General features: G+C 44.4%; 1 protein-coding gene across 1 annotated transcript in view; it reads right to left on the bottom strand.

Annotated features, from left to right (window-relative positions):
- KCTD3 (potassium channel tetramerization domain containing 3) overlaps positions 1-17,372 on the bottom strand; it is a 33,186-nt gene extending 15,814 nt beyond the window's left edge. The window contains exons 1-9 of the mRNA XM_081903894.1: positions 16,888-17,372; positions 11,371-11,424; positions 10,664-10,709; positions 10,145-10,218; positions 9,246-9,304; positions 8,270-8,350; positions 4,605-4,745; positions 3,952-4,042; positions 763-953 (exon numbers count right to left, since the gene is read on the bottom strand). Coding sequence (XP_081760020.1) covers positions 763-953; positions 3,952-4,042; positions 4,605-4,745; positions 8,270-8,350; positions 9,246-9,304; positions 10,145-10,218; positions 10,664-10,709; positions 11,371-11,424; positions 16,888-16,964 — 814 coding nt within the window. The 5' untranslated portion in view covers positions 16,965-17,372. The remainder of the gene's footprint in view (positions 1-762; positions 954-3,951; positions 4,043-4,604; positions 4,746-8,269; positions 8,351-9,245; positions 9,305-10,144; positions 10,219-10,663; positions 10,710-11,370; positions 11,425-16,887) is intronic.
- Positions 17,373-17,748: the final 376 nt, after the last annotated feature.

Below are 17,748 nucleotides of genomic sequence, written 5' to 3'. Positions count from 1 at the left end.
TGTCATTATCATTACCCTATTACTTAAATGTTACTTCTGGAACTCAAAAGATTCCTTGTATCTTTCTCTCTGCCCCTGCTCAAAAAGGCCACTGCTGATGTTTAGAAGCAAGTATGTATTTTAATAAGTAAGTCAAGCTATCAATCAGATCTGCAGAGTGAAGTATTTGGCTTCTCTAAAAGCCCTTTTCATGTTTATGTACCTTCTGGTAACATGAAGCCCTTGGCTCTAAAGCTGTCTGGTGCTCAGTGCTGACTATCTCGACTAATTTCTGCTCAAAAGATTATTAGTAGCAAAGCATTGCCCAAATTGTGTTTTTTGAAGGTTATCAGAAGGAGACCTTGAGAAACATGGCTTTTAGTAAGAACAAGACAAGCTGGCAGTCATTCCAAACTGTCATCTCTAATTCCCACATTCAGGTTCACCATGCAGAGCTGAAATAAGTCAGTCAAAAATTAAATTACTTTCTACTTATTATCACAACAGGGCTTCAGGAACACTTCAATAAGTGACATATACCACTATGCACCCATTAAGCCAAGCACGGCTTTTAGATTTTATCTTATTTCCTATTAAGATACTGCTTTAGCGTATAAGTGATGGATAGAGAAGCAGCTATATGAAGAAATAAAATGTTGAATGTACAAAAGTTTACCTTTCATTCACTGTGGCCAAAAAGTTTGACAAGCAATTGCACAGCATAACTGGAAAACAGTGAGCCAATATATATTATTAGGAACAGGAACGAGAGTGCACACTTGCCTATTTCACTGCCACTACCACCATCCTGAACGCTCCATAAGATGATACTGCTCTCAGATGCGACAGCAACCATTTTATCTTTGTCTCCATGTGGTCCACCAACAACCTTTGCATTGAGAGCAACGCGTTCAATAGTCCAGTCTAAGTAGGGACTTGTGAACACTTGTTGCCATCCAGAGGATTCTTTGATTCTGAGAGAAAGATATACAAAAACATATTTTTGCAAGCAGGTTTTCCAGGATATGCCAAAACTTCAATGAACAGTTATTCCAACTTGTCAAAAGGGAGCAGAAAAATTATTTGATGTATATCATATTTTTTAAAAATGCCTACAAACAGAGAAATATAGTGAAACTTAACTTCGGTACCTACAAGATAAGATCTAGATATATCCAATAAGGAACAGTGGATTGTTATAAGTCACAGTCTGGATTTATCTAAACCACTATGTTTCAAAGGAAAGGAGTGAAACACACTTTGTCTAGTATTCTGAAAGGCAGACTCCTGGGACATCTTTCTCTTGCTAATTTCACATAATCAGCATATTCCCAGCAATGGGGAGGGAGATGGGATGTATCATTATAAAGCATAATAGCACTTTCTAGGTGCTGTGCACAGATTAAAAATGGGATAGTCCCTCCATGCCTGTAGGCTTACAATCTAACAGAAGCAACACAAAAAGGATGGGTAGGGAAAGAAGAAGAAGAAAGGCAAGCCCTAACTTTTAAAGTTCCACAATAGTTCTTATAATGAGCCGCTGGAATGGAGACAGTTGGGGGAGGGGAAAAGACCAATGATATTTGGGTCTCTCAACCAAAACTGCTGCAGCCTGGTGGAATGGGATGTAATAAGGTTACTACATAATAACTATTCAGAATGAGACTGTCCTTGTAAGATGTAATCTATTTGTCTGGAGCATGAAAATCATTCATAAAAAAATTAAGCTGGGACCATGTCTAGTATGGTATAAATGAGGGCAGTATATTTCTATCCTTTGTGCAGCTCAGAACAAAGCAGCTACTCCATCTTTGCACAAGAGAAGAGGGTTTTCTTTCCTCGTGTGCATAGATACCTATGGAGAAATATGCAGGCTTGTGGAGTATTCATTCATGGTTGAACACTCAAATGCAAACTAGACAGAAAGCAACAGTATAGTAGAAATGTTGTAACTAATCTATAGTGGTGGGAAACCTGCAGCCTTATTTGCAGCACCTCATTTGGCCCAAAGCACATACAACCCACCATTACCTAATGGCATAGGGCATCAAGTGCAAGACAATAAGTGTACTCCTGATTCTTCCTGTCCAATTGCTGGGCAACAGAAAAAGAGTCAAAATTCAAAAAGTGCTGAATTATAGCTGCAAAGGAACTCAGAAGTGCACAGACTCTTTTTTTGCAAGCATATACTGAAGGTTGCTAGGGACGCGGGTGGCACTATGGGTAAAACCTCAGTGCCTAGGACTTGCCGATCGCATGGTAGGCGGTTCGAATCCCCGCGGCGGGGTGAGCTCCCGTCTTTCGGTCCCACCTCCTGCCCACCTAGCAGTTCGAAAGCACCCCCAAGTGCAAGTAGATAAATAGGTACCGCTTTATAGCGGGAAGGTAAACGGTGTTTCCGTGTGCTGTGCTGGTGCTGGCTCGCCAGAGCAGCTTCGTCACGCTGGCCACGTGACCCGGAAGTGTCTCCGGACAGCGCTGGCCCCCAGCCTCTTAAGTGAGATGGGCGCACAACCCTAGAGTCGGACACGACTGGCCCGTACGGGCAGGGGTACCTTTACCTTTACTATTGAAGGTTGCAATTTGGGCTGTACCAAGGAAGGATCAAGAGCAACCTTAAGTGTGTGCTCCTGATTCATCTGTTGAACGTGGAAAGCCACCTGGATAAGAGTCGTCCCCCCCATTATACTCTGAAGGACATAGGAAGCTACTTTATGGGGAGGGTGTGTGAAGTCTTAACAGTACTTCTCAGGTCTCTAAAATGTAGGGACAATCCTGGTAGTGGGGGCATGTCACATTAAACATTAAACCCAAACAGTAAACCTACAGTTTACTGTGAACAAGTAGCATGCTCATGCACACTGCTGAAATCTCGAGCACTTTGCTTCTCCCTTGCTCCTGCCATGTTGCTGGGGGACAAGTCATGGTCTGCCTTGAAATTACATTCAAGACAAGACCATAGGTTTCCTGAGAGGGAAGAGTGAAGTGCATGTGGTTTTAAGCATGCTCACACTAACCAGTTTATTTTAATTATGGTTTAAATATTACTTACATGCCAACTACAAACTTTAATCAAATGTAGCAACAGCCCATTCTGTTTTTTATCACATGGTGGCACTGTCTCACATCCCTAATTAAAGCACCATATCCTCAATGAATTTATACTGGAGCACTGACTCACAGAATCACATCTTGAAATGCCCTAACACAGACTACTCCACACAATTGAAATATTTTGCTAATGTCTTAAGCACATAGTAATTCCTGAAGATCAGATCTGGTCACAAATGACCTCCTGTGTAAATATAACGGGATTCATTATACTTTACCTGTTGAGTGAACAAATTACCTACATTTATTCTGAGTCCCCCAGAACAACTTTTCACAGAATATTCCTGGGACTGCAACTGTTAGAAGTATCAGATTTCAAGCATGCCTTTTCCTTTTAAAATAAATGAAGAGGGGATTCCAATTCTTTCCTGTTTGCTGCTTCTGTATATTTTAAAGGGAAGGAGCACATCTGAAACACGAATACAAATTTTGCAGTTGTGCATGTATGCCGGAATACAAGAATACTTGGGGAAAGTGGCCATAAGATTGATTCAAAATGTCTGCTCTGTGGACGATATCTAGTTTTGTAAGGACAATCGTAAGTTGAAGTCATAAAGCAGGGGTGGGGACCTCCAGCCCTCCGGATATTGTTGAACACTTTCCTAGCAGCATCAACTACATGGTCAATGGTCAGGAATTATGGAAATTGTAGTCCAGCCACATCTGAAGGACCACAGATTTCCCATCCCTGTTACAAAGCTTCTTGTTCTTGCCTCAGTACTCCACACACTAGTAACAAAAAATAAACAAAAACTTTGTTCCCTTTAATGAACGCATATCTCGTATTTTATGAAAACTTTGTCCTGTAGAGCACAATTACTGGAATATAGACTGAAACAGTGTTGCTCATTGCATCTTTACCTATAACAAACTGCAAAGTGAGCATATGCAGCTACAATCCAGTTGTGATGGCCAGCCACTATCAAAACCTTTCGTGGGTCCACAGGAAACCCTTAAAAAAGAAAAACACACACACAGCAGAGGTTAAGTGAGGTTACTGAATTGATGGTCATGAGTCTTTTTTTCACCTACTTTGCCAGAGCAGTGAGTATTCTGAAATTCTGCAGCTGTAATAAAGCTGCTGATGCACATGATGAGCTGCATTTGGCATGGAAGAGTTAGCAGAGCAGAGCAAGCTCTGGGGAACTAAAGCAGAATACTATGGCTACTGTAAGCACACAAGCCCTTCTGCTCTCTTTCCAGAGGAAGAAGGTTTACCCCAGAAGCAGACAGATGATCACCATTCAATACCTGGCCTTATACTGCAACCTAGTTAATAGTATTCAATTATTATTTTTTTAGAAGAGTAGACAACCAAGTTGCAGCCTGCACGTACTTATATTTCATTTATGATGCTTGCACTGCAGGGCTAGTCTTCACTCAAATCTGCAACTTGTCACAATTTTGAAGAATTGGCAAGAACTAATTTGGGCTTTTTTTTTTAGATACACTTGCAAATTATTTTTCCACAAATATTTTAAATGCATTAAGGAAATGAAGATAGTTTTGCTCACCTAGCCTGACTGTATCTTCTCCAGTACCAGCAAGTGAAGTCTGCATATTCCCTCCTCGGGCCTCACTTTCAGGACAGCTCTGAGGTGCTCTGACTTCAGTAGATGCTCCTGAAGAAGGGCTAATCTTACGACTTGGAATGCCTAAAGAAGATAAGGAATTTGACAAATGTGGTTTTAATGGGCTTATATAAAGGCTGCTACACCTTTACTGGCAAGCAGAAGGAAGCTCATGACAGTGGACTTTCCCATCCCCTCACCCCATCCCTCCAAAATGCACAAGGGGCTGAAACAGGAAGGGAAACCTTCTCAAAGTACCTTGCACATTTCGAGCTCCATTTATCTGCAGTACCTCAACGATTTTGGCCAACTTCCCCCTCCTGACTATTCCTGATCCCATCCCATTCTATTCCATGGCGCTGCCCAACCCTCAGTGGAGGTATAGCAGCCTCCAGAACTAATTTGTAATTGCCTCAAAAGTATTAAGAACTACTTTACCACAGAGTTTTGATTTACACTGACTTAACATCAAAGCAATATTTCTATCTCATTTAGAGATAGAGTGGCTTCAGTGGGAAGTACCGTATTTTTCGCACCATAGGACGCACTTTTTCCCCTCCAAAAATGAAGGGGAAATGTGTGTGCGTCCTATGGTGCGAATACAGGCTTTCGCTGAAGCTGGAGAGCGAGAGGGGTCGGTGCGCACGGACCACTCTCACTCTCCAGGCTTCAGGAGAGCCGCAGCGCCAGCCCCACAAGGTCGGGGGACAGCGGGGAGGCGGAACACCACCATCCCGCTGTCTTCCGATGTGGTTTGGAGGCTGACGGCGGGGAGACGCGTGCTTCTCCCGGCCGCCAGCCCCGCAAGCTCTGGGGACAGCTGGGAGGCGCCGCGCGTCCTCCCTCAGTCCCCGGACCTGATCTGCAGGCGGGCGACGGGGAGAAGAGCGCTTCTCCCCGCTGCCTGCCCCGCAAGCTCCGGGGACAGCTGGGAGGCGCAGCGCGTCCTCCCTCTGTCCCCGGACCTGATCTGCAGGCGGGCGACGGGGAGAAGAGCGCTTCTCCCCGCTGCCTGCCCCGCAAGCTCCGGGGACAGCTGGGAGGCGCAGCGCGTCCTCCCTCTGTCCCCGGACCTGATCTGCAGGCGGGCCGCGGGGAGAAGAGCGCTTCTCCCCGCTGCCTGCCCCGCAAGCTCCGGGGACAGCTGGGAGGCGCAGCGCGTCCTCCCTCTGTCCCCGGACCTGATCTGCAGGCGGGAGACGGGGAGAAGAGCGCTTCTCCCCACTGCCTGCCCCGCAAGCTCCAGGAACAGCTGGGAGGCGCAGCGCGTCCTCCCTCTGTCCCCGGACCTGATCTGCAGGCGGGCCGCGGGGTGAAGAGCGCTTCTCCCCGTCGCCAGCCCCGCAAACTCGGGGGACAGCGGGAGAGGCGCAGAGCGCCCTTCCCGCTGCCTCTGACTTGGCTAGAAGGCTGGCAGGGGGGAGAAGCCTGCTCCTCCCCGTCGCCAGCCCCGCAAACTCGGGAGACAGCGGGAGAGGCGCAGCGCGCCCTCCCGCTGTCTCCCGACCTGGTTTGGAGGCTGGCGGAGGGCTTCCTCCTCCCCCAGCCCCGAAAGCTCCCAGAGCGATGCCAAAGCTGCGCGCAGCTTCGGCATGGCTCTGGGTCCCGTTCTGGGGGAGGGGGAAGCTCGGGCTTCCCCCGCCCCAGCCCCGCGTCTCCAGCCGGGAGACGGTTGCGGGGGGCTGCTTTAGCCCCGCACGTGCTCTCCCGGCTGGAGAGGTGACGCTCGGCTATGGAGGCTCCTGCCATAGGCGCGTGTCACCTCTCCAGCCGGGAGAGCACGCACGGGGCTAAAGCAGCCCCCCGCGACCCTCTCCTGGCTGGAGAGGTGACGCACGCCTATGGCAGGAGCCTCCATAGGCGCGCGTCACCTCTCCAGCCGGGAGAGCACGCACGGGGCTAAAGCAGCCCCCCGCGACCCTCTCCCAGCTGGAGAAGTGACCCGCGCCTATGGCAGGAGCCTCCATAGGCCCGCGTCACCTCTCCAGCCAGGAGAGCACGCACGGGGCTAAAGCAGCCCCCCGCGACCCTCTCCTGGCCTGAGAGGTGACGCGCGCCTATGGCAGGAGCCTCCATAGGCGCGCGTCACCTCTCCAGCCGGGAGAGCACGCACGGGGCTAAAGCAGCCCCCCGCGACCCTCTCCCGGCTGGAGAGGTGACGCGCGCCTATGGCAGGAGCCTCCATAGGCGCGCGTCACCTCTCCAGCCGGGAGAGCACGCACGGGGCTAAAGCAGCCCCCCGCGACCCTCTCCCGGCTGGAGAGGTGACGCGCGCCTATGGCCGCTGCTCCCTGACCTGCTCTTTGGGGCTGGTGGTGGGCTTCCCCCGCCAGCCCCAAAGAGCAGGTCGAAAGGAACCTGAAGCCTGGAGAGCGAGAGGGGTCGGTGCGCACCGACCCCTCTCGCTCTCCAGGCTTCCAAGGTAGCCGCCTGAACGCACCTTAAACGGCACCTTGTTTTAGAACGGGAAAACAAAAGGGGGAAAATTCTCCCACTCTCTGCGCAGAGCCTCCTGCGGCTTCGCTGAAGGGGCGCTGGGCAGAGAGCAGAAGAATTTTTTTCCCTTGTTCTCCCCCCTCTAAAACAAGGTGCGTCCTATTGTCCGGTGCGTCCTATGGTGCGAAAAATACGGTACCATATTTTTCCGTGTATAACACACGGAAAACACACACCATGTATAAGATGACCCCTATTTTTGGGGACTCCAAAATTAAGAAAATGAGGGGAGATTGCCCAGAGTTGTTAAGCTTTTTGGGGGAGGATTGCCCAAAGTTATTGAGCTTTTTTGGGGGGGTGCTGAAAATCGCTAACCCGCCTGACCTATCATCTGACCGCTCGCTTCCAGCACCCACCAATCGCCCACCCAATTGCCGCAGCAACAACCAATCGAAAGCAGCCCTTGCCGCAGCCACCAATCACCTGCCCAATCATCACTGACAATCTCCTGTTTACGGCTGCAACCAATTACCTGTCTCCCCTCAGCACTATCCGTGTAAAAGACCCCCCATTTTTAACATTGTTTTATAATAAAAAACATCGTCTTATATACAGAAAATTAAGGTATATATCAGTCCCTTTCCAGAAAATCTAAATCACATGAGAAATACAACAATGTACTGCAGCCTTGTAATTAAGCATTCACATGATTGCCAGACATCCAATAGACATTAGGTACACAGATATATTTCCCAGTGGCAACCCATAACTGTTTGTCTGAACTAACCCTCCTTAACCAGAGAAGAAGATGCATATTGTACAGCAGCAGTAACAAGCAGCTGGGGTCAGGCATGATCTTGAAAAGGTCTATTGTAGTGACCTCAAAACCCCAATGAGAATGCTTATGATAAGGTAGACACTATGGGAACAGCAGGAAAGTGATTCTGGTGTACACATAGAACTAACATAAAGGTGGCAGCAGAGATGGAGAGAATCCTGATAAGTTCTTGAAGTGGAAGCTTCAGCAGGCATCAGCCCATACATAGCAAACCCCACAATGCTTTGACCAGCTCAAATGCCACACAGAGCTGAAAGTATTTCATTACTGTAAAGCCACAAAGTTGCTTCTTGATGCCGAAATAAAAAATGGCTTACAAAGCATGCTCAAGTACCTGGAGGTGGCAGGTATCCATGGAAGAGGACACTGCCACAAGAGGAGCGCTCTAGCTCTTCACACAACAGTAATCTTCTTACTGAAAGGAAACAGCATATAAACCAATAACAAAGTATACATATGTGAATGCAAATTGGGTTACTTTGCATTTTTTCCATTTAGCTTTCTTGTTGCAAAAGGGCAAGGTTAGGTTTCAAACAGCAACACAGCTTTAAAGTCAAGTCAGGTGTGCTTGGGCCCAAATGCTGTTCATTTCCCCCCAAACTGCTCGGTAGGTGGGACTTTGCCAATCTTCAGGAGGTATTGGGGATAAATTAACTTCATTTAATTTAACTATAAAATAATTTATATACTACCCTTTGGGTCTCAAGAAGGCCACTATGGTTTATAACATTAAACCTCCAGTTGTACAGTTATAACCCTGCCCTTTGACACCTGAGATGTATGTTTTTATAACCCACCCTGCTTTTATTATTATAATTTGTTTTAATCTGTTTTTGACACTATTTTAAATTGTTGTAACATACCCTAGAACCTTAGGAAGCAGGGCTTAAAATCATAATAACAAAGAGAACTTTAAAAACATACGAAGACAAGAAATCTACAAGTAATCAGCATTTGTTTATAAAAAAAGAAATCATAGCCACCCACCAAAAATATAATCAACATGGGACTTAATCAAACCTCTTAGGAGATCAATGTGCTGATCTCCAAAAACATTCTGTCTCGACTCCCAGCAAAATGTACTCTGTTGGTGGCAGAACACAGAGGAAGTGAAGGGGAAGCAATAAGAGGTCTTCCCACTGGTTGCTGGCCCTCCAACCCACCCCAAAAGTCACCTGGGAATGACAATTTATATGGCTTAATTATGGAGGGGAAGGAGAGCTCTCTTACCACTACTGGTGGTTCTTTAAAATGATTATTAACTCATCATTATGTTCAAACCAGAGGGTAATTTAAATCTATATATTTACCTAAAGGTGTAATTCCATAAAACTCTGCTTCATGTCTAAGTACATTAATGCTTACTCCCCTGCAAAAAGATAAAAAAAAGAAATATTTAAAAATTAAATAATGCAGTTTCTTAGCACAACAATCAATATTCTAAACACAAAAACTAAATCTTTTATAGGAAGTTTTATTTTAACATGATAAAGTACTTTGATTAAACAACTAAGAATATCTTTAAATGCTACAGATCAACAGAAACATCTACACAAATGTTAAATTAAAGCTTTGTGAAAGGATATAGTGTGGAACACTCAAGCAAAACCTCTGTTCTTTGAAAACATTTTTTTATATATAAAAAAATTAAGCTATGAGCAGCAGAAATCACAGAACAAAAATCTTATGGGAAACATAGAATGTGCTGACTAAAAGTTCAATCTAACACAGAGATGACAGAGCGAAGTGTTGTCACATGGGTGGGTGAATGTGAGTGCCTCAGCTGAGGCAAATGCACAAAACAAAGGTGGCTTAGCTCACAGGCCTGGCAAGTTTCTTTAAGTTGAACCCTTTCAGGATTATGCCTCAAAAAGTGTACACATACTTTAACGTGTGAGGTTTTAGCTGCTAGATTGGGCTATGAGTGTCTAGTACACAGGTTACAAGAGGATATTTAAAGTCTCTCATACAGCAAAGCCTTAAGGAACAGTTTCAGAAATCAGGGGTCCCTTAAAGTTCCTGCAGAAATTCACCACAAATATTTGGGAGTAGATTATTCTGTGGAGTTCAGGGGATACTACTGATACTTTCACAAGTACAATTTTTTAAAAAAACTTCAATTTAAGTGAGCTTAAGAGTGTTCTTTATAACAATCTTCCACCAGAAGTGTTTTTAAAATCAGAGTGAGAATTAACACTGAGTTTCTTACCGCAAATCTAACTCCTTTGTTCGAAGAAAATTTAAAATAGGTGCAAATGCTGCAGGATCTCTGTCAATAAATATCTATGAAGAAATGAGAGCCCCTTTATTAGCTTAACATATAAGTTTTAGAATACAAGAAATTATGCACTCTGAAGTCTTTATTTATTTCAAAGGCAGCAGTTTAAACAAAGACTTAATTCTGCAGCAGAAATCTGTGTGAACTGAAATGCTTAATTCTGCCATTATTTAGCCCTATAAATATTACAAAATCAAATTAAAAAATATACCCTCATTTTTTAAAAAAAGTGATCTTTTCTAACTTTGCATTTTCATGATACCTACAATTACCAGCAGCCACAAGTTGTCTCTATCATTCAGCTGAGCACAAGACTGAAAGAGTCTCCCCATTCTAACTAGAGATGTTGCAAAAGTGCACAATTCACCTATTTAGAATACAATTTAGAAGCTAAACCCAATACAGTAATCAACTTTCATATCATAATCTTATTTAGAAAGGAATACTCACAGCACCAGTTTCATCTTTCAGTGTTGAAATTCTTCCACTCAGCAAACTGAAAACAAATAAAGCTAAATTACAATATAACTTGGTAAGAAGAGTTGGGTGAAGATTCCTAGTTTCTCCTCTGCTCCCATAAAGGAGGGATGATATCTACCAACAGTATGTTTTTCTATGCAGTCCCAAAATTACAAATCATAGAAACATGTGGTTTTAAGTCCCACACTTCTGCCATAAAGCTTATGTAGGGGCATTTGCAGGAAATAATTAGTGAGTATAGCAGGAATTAAGAACCCCACCCCCATTTCTCCTTCCAATTCTTCCCTAAAAATGCTCTTCTGTACCAATTCCATTCATTCTCAGAAATGCAGGTTTGTAAACATGCATTTGCTGATAAAACACGTGGTTCTACCCTCACACTGTACTGACAATTTTGAGAAAGTATTTCCTCAGAGATCACTATGATGTGTAAATTCAACACACAAGGGCTTATTTATGTAACATACCCATAACATGAAACTGATAAGAAATGTTAGACTTCAGACTTGAACACTAGCCTAATTATGAACTGGGCTACAAAGCTACAAAGTAGGTAAACTACACACTTAGACACACTGGTCAATGTAAAAAAAAAAATGCTACTGAAGATTTACTGGGGAGTAAGTCTTATTGAACTTAGACTGAGTAAAGATCCAAAAGATCTGGCTTCAAAATACCTGGAGAAAAAGGAGTCCGGAATCCACATTAGTGTTTGTCTTGAAGTGCTGAACCTGTAACAGAAATATTAGAAGTCAGGAACTGAACTGTTAAGTTCCCTCCCTGCAACCAATAATTTTTTTTTTTTACTTATTTAGTTAATTCTTTCCTACCTAAGAAAAATAGTGTTTGATCACAAAAAGACCCAAAAAAGTGCAAGGCCTCTGTTCAAGCGACAGGACTTCTCATTCCTCTCTTTCTCCCCACCCCCAGTAGCCCCTCATGTACCTCATTCATTCTTCTGGGAACCCATGCAAAAAGGAAGCAATTGTCAATGTCTCAGTCAGCTAAAATTAGTCTTGACTATCCCACTGAGACCAATGAAACGAGTTAGTAGCAACAAAGTTTGTCCTACAGCTTTCAGTGGAAGTTAATCCAAACTATCTTTATTTGGATTAGGACCCAAAGATCAGGCCTTTGCAGTTGCTATTACCACAAATAAATGTCTCCTCTTTCCCATACACACAAAAGTTGCTTGCATTGTTTATGACAGAGCAACCTATGCATATTTACTCAGGAGCAAGCCTCATCATGTACAATAATGCTTACTCTCCAGTAAGTATGCTTGTGATTACATTTTAAGTCTGTATCACTGAACAAGAATGTATTTCTGGCCTGTCCCAAGTTGAGCCACATAGGGAGTACATGTTTTGTAATAAGTTAAACTTTATGAAAATGTCTATATATGTAAACTACAGAAGTTCAAGTAATTTCATGCATGCGAGCGTACACTTATTTTAAAAATCCTGTGCACATGTAGAAAAAAGAGACTGGTCTTTAAAGTCTGAAATAAAATTGCTATTCTACCATTTAGCATGTATTCCATTCAAACTATGGAACTCTTCTGTATTTTAAATGAAGAATGTGTACAACAGAGGCTCCTAGATGCTATCTGTACTACTACTTGTTTGTATTTTGTTGGTTACTACAGAATCACAGAACTAGAACTGGAAGGGACCCCAAGGGTCTATGATTCTATAGTATCCAAAAAAAATAGAAAAAAGGGAGTAGAACAGATAGCATATAGGAGCCTCTGGATTATACACAATGCAGATTCTGTTCAGTTTTGCAATAAGGGCATGACAAAGCCAAATCTTCTCTGAACAAAGGGCTCAATATAGTCATTTTAAGCTTGAAAACTGGAAAACTTTCTCTTATGAAAAAAGCAGTCAGAACTACATTTTTTCCTAGTTAACTTTTTAGCAGTAAGTTTGAAGGTTCAATCAAGCAGAATTCAAACACTCTTGCAATCCTAGTTTATTGTTTATTATTATTATTTATTTATTGACCTATAGAAACTCACTCAAATAACAAAACTTCAGTAGCTAGAACATTTTCCCCCCCAAGAAGTCAAACAAACAATGCTAACTTGAACACAGTTCAGTACCCATGATATAAAAATATAGACTAGAATCCAAACAACAGTGAAATTAGTCCTGTTGAGTCAAATGAAACCTACCAAGAAGGAGCAATGTACATCTTAAAATGCAAAACTGACCCTGCTAATTCTGTGGCAGTATTTGACTGCATATTTTCGCCTCCAGGTTAATTACATGTTTTGTGGAACAACATGATCCAAAAATATTCCCCCACAATTTCCATGAAAATGAAGGGATGTTACAGAGCAGTAGTTGTTGATGATGAACGGCACCAGAAGGCTGTTACTTAGATGTTAAGATACAAATAACATTACTATGTATAGCAACATACGACAATGATACGTTATTTACAAAAACTTAATAGCCACAGCAAACTGCAGGAACTTAAAAGAAAGCACACCAAGGATAGCTATTTTTTACCTCACAAGTAGTAGAACGTCATGTTTAGATTTTAAAAATGCTTGTCCCTCAGTTTAGAAGTTACATCACTTTTCATACTCTCTGTCTAACCAGCAAGAAGTGTGTTTTGCTTAAGGCTGGAGTCAGATCTGGAAAACTGCTGGATTTTAAAGTTTTTAAAAAGGGGGTCCAACCATTACTTCTTTGTCCCATAATACGGGGTGTAAACAGACACTAGGAGAAACTAATCTAATCCCATAGTCGTTCTCCATCTTGAGACCAAGTCTATAAGCAGACTTTTTGATTATAATAGCAGAGTGATGATTACCAGCTTGTGGTAACTGCCCTGAGACCTCCGGGTATAGGGTGAGTATAATTAATCAATTGGAGGCCAGCTTTTCCACTAGTGGCACCAGTGTTATGGAATTATGTCTCTGCTGAATTATGATAAACCTCATGATACTGGCATTCCACTAGCCCTTGAAGACATACCTCTTTAAAGGAACATTCCCCTCATCTCCTAACTGAACCTCCTGTTTAAATTGTAGTTAACTGCGGTTTCAACAGGTTATCTTATTGTACATTTTAACTATGAATATTTAATGTTTTGATAAAATTGTTTTATTGTGCATCTTAATTATGTGTGACCAGTGCTTTTTTCTTAAAAAATGTTCAGGGGTACTCTCATTTTCCTACTCATATTGAAATACTGCCCCTCAATAAAGCCAAACTTAGATTCACAAAATGTTTAGGGGTATGTGTACCCCTGCATCCCCCCAGAAAAAAGCACTGTGTGACTATATTCTTATAACTGGTTTTATACAGTGGTACCTCGGGTTACATACGCTTCAGGTTACATACACTTCAGGTTACAGACTCCGCTAACCCAGAAATAGTACCTCGGCTTAAGAACTTTGCTTTAGGATGAGAACAGAAATTGTGCTCCGGTGGCACGGTGGCAGCAGGAGGCCCCATTAGCTAAAGTAGTGCTTCAGGTTAAGAACAGTTTCAGGTTAAGAATGGACTTCCAGAATGAATTAGGTACTTAACCCAAGGTACCACAGTACTAGTAAACCACTTAGAAGTCATTTTGGCAAGTAAGCAATATACAACTTATGACCGTTAACAACCAGCTCTTTGTTGTCATATTTTCCTCTTTCCCATGCCTGCTTTGCACAAGTTCTCATATGATGAAGTGTTCAAGAGTTTGCTCACTATTTGAGACATTCTGGTTGGTCCTAATAAAGATTTGCCAACTGTGGATTTTTCACAATTTTTATATTTTCTCTGGTACAAGTGTCAAAACAAAAGAATGATAATAATCTCAGTTCTTTTTCAAAGTAGATGAGTGACTTTAATGTAGCTGGTAGGCTGTTCAATCCCATTTTCTCAAGGAAGCTCTGCTATGAACTATAATCAAGACTGGGTATATTCTACTTGGCACAAACAAATAAACTTTAGTTTGTTTTGTTGCAATTTATCAGCCTGATTAAAAATGCTACTGTGAACATATAAAAGGCCACAATGATTATAGCATTGTTCATCAATCTTATTCTCCCATATGCTATTTTGATAACACCAACTATTATCAAGTAATACATTAATTTCAGTTTTTCTATAAAATAGACAAGTTCAAACAATACTACTATGAACAACAGGTTAAGAGGATCACTTAGATGTGATGCAAGTTGATGTGCTTTTGACATTTAGAAACTTTTTAATGGGTAAAATTGAGGGATTCAATAATACTATTGCAAATCAACAAAAGACAATTGAAACTTATTGAAAATTATTTTGTAGTATCTGCAACATTTATTATTTATTGATATACCATTCTGAATTACAATATCATGTTTTTCAATCATTCTTTCAGTAACTGCACTATAATTGTTAGACTGTCAAGATACAGAATAAAGCAGGTTTCTATTTTTCATCTAACAATATCGCTGTTTGTTTTCACTAATATACGAGTGTTTCGTGTTGTGTAATACTTTGGCCTAGATTCAGAGCTCTGATAAACAGAGCTCAGCTCACAGAATGGGATAGTCACAACAGAAAGGCCAAAGGAAGAGAATTCTTCTGGATGCCCCCTCTCCTAGAAGTATGCTCTTCTAGAGGACTGAAGGAGCCTCTAGAACTGTGGTTCCCAATGTGGGACACATGCCCCGAAGGGGGGGGGGGGGCAATTTGATTTTTTTTTTTGAGGGAGGGCAATTCAAGAACGAGTTATTAACAGTTAATGGCCTTTTAGGCTTCCTCCACATGAACAGGAGTTCACTTTTGAATAATAAGAATTATATGTCACGGGGAGGGGATTTTAGAGATGCTGAGGTGGGGCATGGCCAAAAAAAGGTTGGGAACCACTGCTTTAGAACAGTATGGTAGGTAATGTGAGGCTCTTCCTCCCCAATACACATTGCTGAAGTATCCTCTGGATAAAATATTCTCCAACAGATCCAACCAAATGAGGTGGTTCATACATAATGCTAATCCAAACCATGGCTTAATTACACATGTGAAGGTTCCCACAGAGGAGACTGTGGTTATTGCACTCCTCCCCCTGGTCATCTGGCTGCTGTGATCTAAACCATGGTTTGACTTAGCACAGTGGTTGGCAAGGTTTACCTTGCCTGGGCCAGTTCACTGCTGTGGAGCTCCCTCCATTGGCCGGATTGCAGGCCCATGTTTGACAGAACATGCTATGGAAGGAACAAGGCATCTTTGGACCAGGGAAGTGAAGTCCGGAAAGGCCTAACAGACCATGTGGGGTTACTAAATTGAACGCCAGAAGGTATTAAAAAGGCTGGAATGTTGCTAGAGAGAGCACACATCATACATGTGTGGGGCCCAGACGCACACACAGTGCTGACCATTCAACCTCGGTAGCTGTTAAGACTCTCCATCAGAGGTTTGTAAGCAGAGGACTATCTACCAGGGGCTCTTTAGTTTCAATCCCTGCATTGCAGCGGGATGGACTAGATGATGCTTGGGGCTCCCCATCCAACTCCACAGCTATTCTGATTCTAGGAATCTCACAGAGTTTCTGACACCATCCCTCAAGCAAGTTATAAAGTACGTAAAGCGGCAAGGTATGCACACACACACATCGGTGTGGGTGTGTATATATGTATGTGTGTACAGGGGTACCTCGGGTTAAGTACTTAATTTGTTCTGGAGGTCTGTTCTTAACCTGAAACTGTTCTTAACCTGAAGCACGACTTTAGCTAATGGGGTCTCCTACTGCCGCCGCACCGCCGGAACACGATTTCTGTTCTTATCCTGAAGCAAAGTTCTTAACCTGAAGCACTATTTCTGGGTTAGCGGTGTCTGTAACCTGAAGCGTATGTAACCTGAGGTACCACTGTATGTATATGTGTGTGTATACACACACACGCGCGCGCGCGCGCGCATACACACAGACACATATACCATGAAAGGTCCAAGGCCTTGACTTTGCCACGGGATTCTAGTAGCCAGCAAACTTCAACGCACTTCTCTCCTAAATGTGTTTGTTACCGCAGCAGCTCGTTGCCGTGAATTCGGGGGGGTCAGGGGAGAGAGAGAGATAGTATCGTTTCGGCTCCCTCCTCCGCTCCCCGGCCCCCTTGCTCCCCGGCCCTGCCCCGACCTGAGGGCCGCCCTCTCTCGCCCCCTCCGCACCTTTCCCGTCCGAGGCCCCGCCGTCGGCCTGCTGCTCACCTGGTGCCCCCGACATTGAGCTGGATAATCTCCCCGCTGCTGCCTGCGCCGGCGAAACCCGCGCCGTTCCCCGCCATCTTCCCCAGCAGCGACTCTGCCTCCGGGAACCGCCTGTCGCCGCTTCCAGCCGCCGCCGCCGCCGCCGCCCCGGAGTCGAGTCCCGGAGGCGGCGGCGGGGCCGGGGGAGAAGAAGGAGCGTCCAGCGAGGCCGCGCAGCCCTCCGAGACAGGCACTGGGCGCGCCGAGGGAAAGGCTGCCAGGTCGGGACGTGGGAGGGGAGGCTGAGGCGGCCTCCCTTCTCTCGCCGCCCGCCTTCCCCTGTCTCGTCAGGCGGCCGAGGAAGGCCCTGCCGCCGCCGCCGCCGCCACTACAGCGGCCTCCGACCCTCTTCCCGGCCGAAAACGCTGCCGCTCTCTATGGCCAGGAATGCCATAGCAACGCGCGGTACCTGGAGGAGGGGGCTCCGCGAGGGACAAAATACCGACGCTGGCTGCGCCTTCGCGAGATCGCGCCGCGCGAGAGCCTCTCGCGTGGGAGGAGCTGGGGCAGCAGCAGGTGGCGCCGGCAGAACTTCCTTCACTCGCAAGCCTCTGGTTGGCCCTTTTATTTGCCTGAGGACGCAGACAACACGAGCTCCCCAGGCTCAGGGAAGGATTTAGATTGAGTTTTAGTTTCTGTCCCCCGTCCCCCACGCGCGCACCCGCCGCCGCCACCACGACCCAGGTGGCGTTTGAAAGCCCCTTCCTTGGAAATCAGCGGCGACCCGATTCCGTGCGCGCGCTCCTCTGTCAGCTTCACAGCTAGTTCGCTCCTGATATTAGCCAGTGCGCCTCGCACAACGCATAAAAAAGGACTTGGGGG

The sequence above is a fragment of the Podarcis melisellensis genome (assembly GCF_964234715.1).
Source record: "Podarcis melisellensis genome assembly, chromosome: 3".
In the NCBI taxonomy this organism is placed as follows: domain Eukaryota; kingdom Metazoa; phylum Chordata; class Lepidosauria; order Squamata; family Lacertidae; genus Podarcis; species Podarcis melisellensis.
The sequence above is the reverse complement of the archived record's forward strand: the minus strand, read 5'-3'. Positions and strand labels throughout refer to the sequence as shown.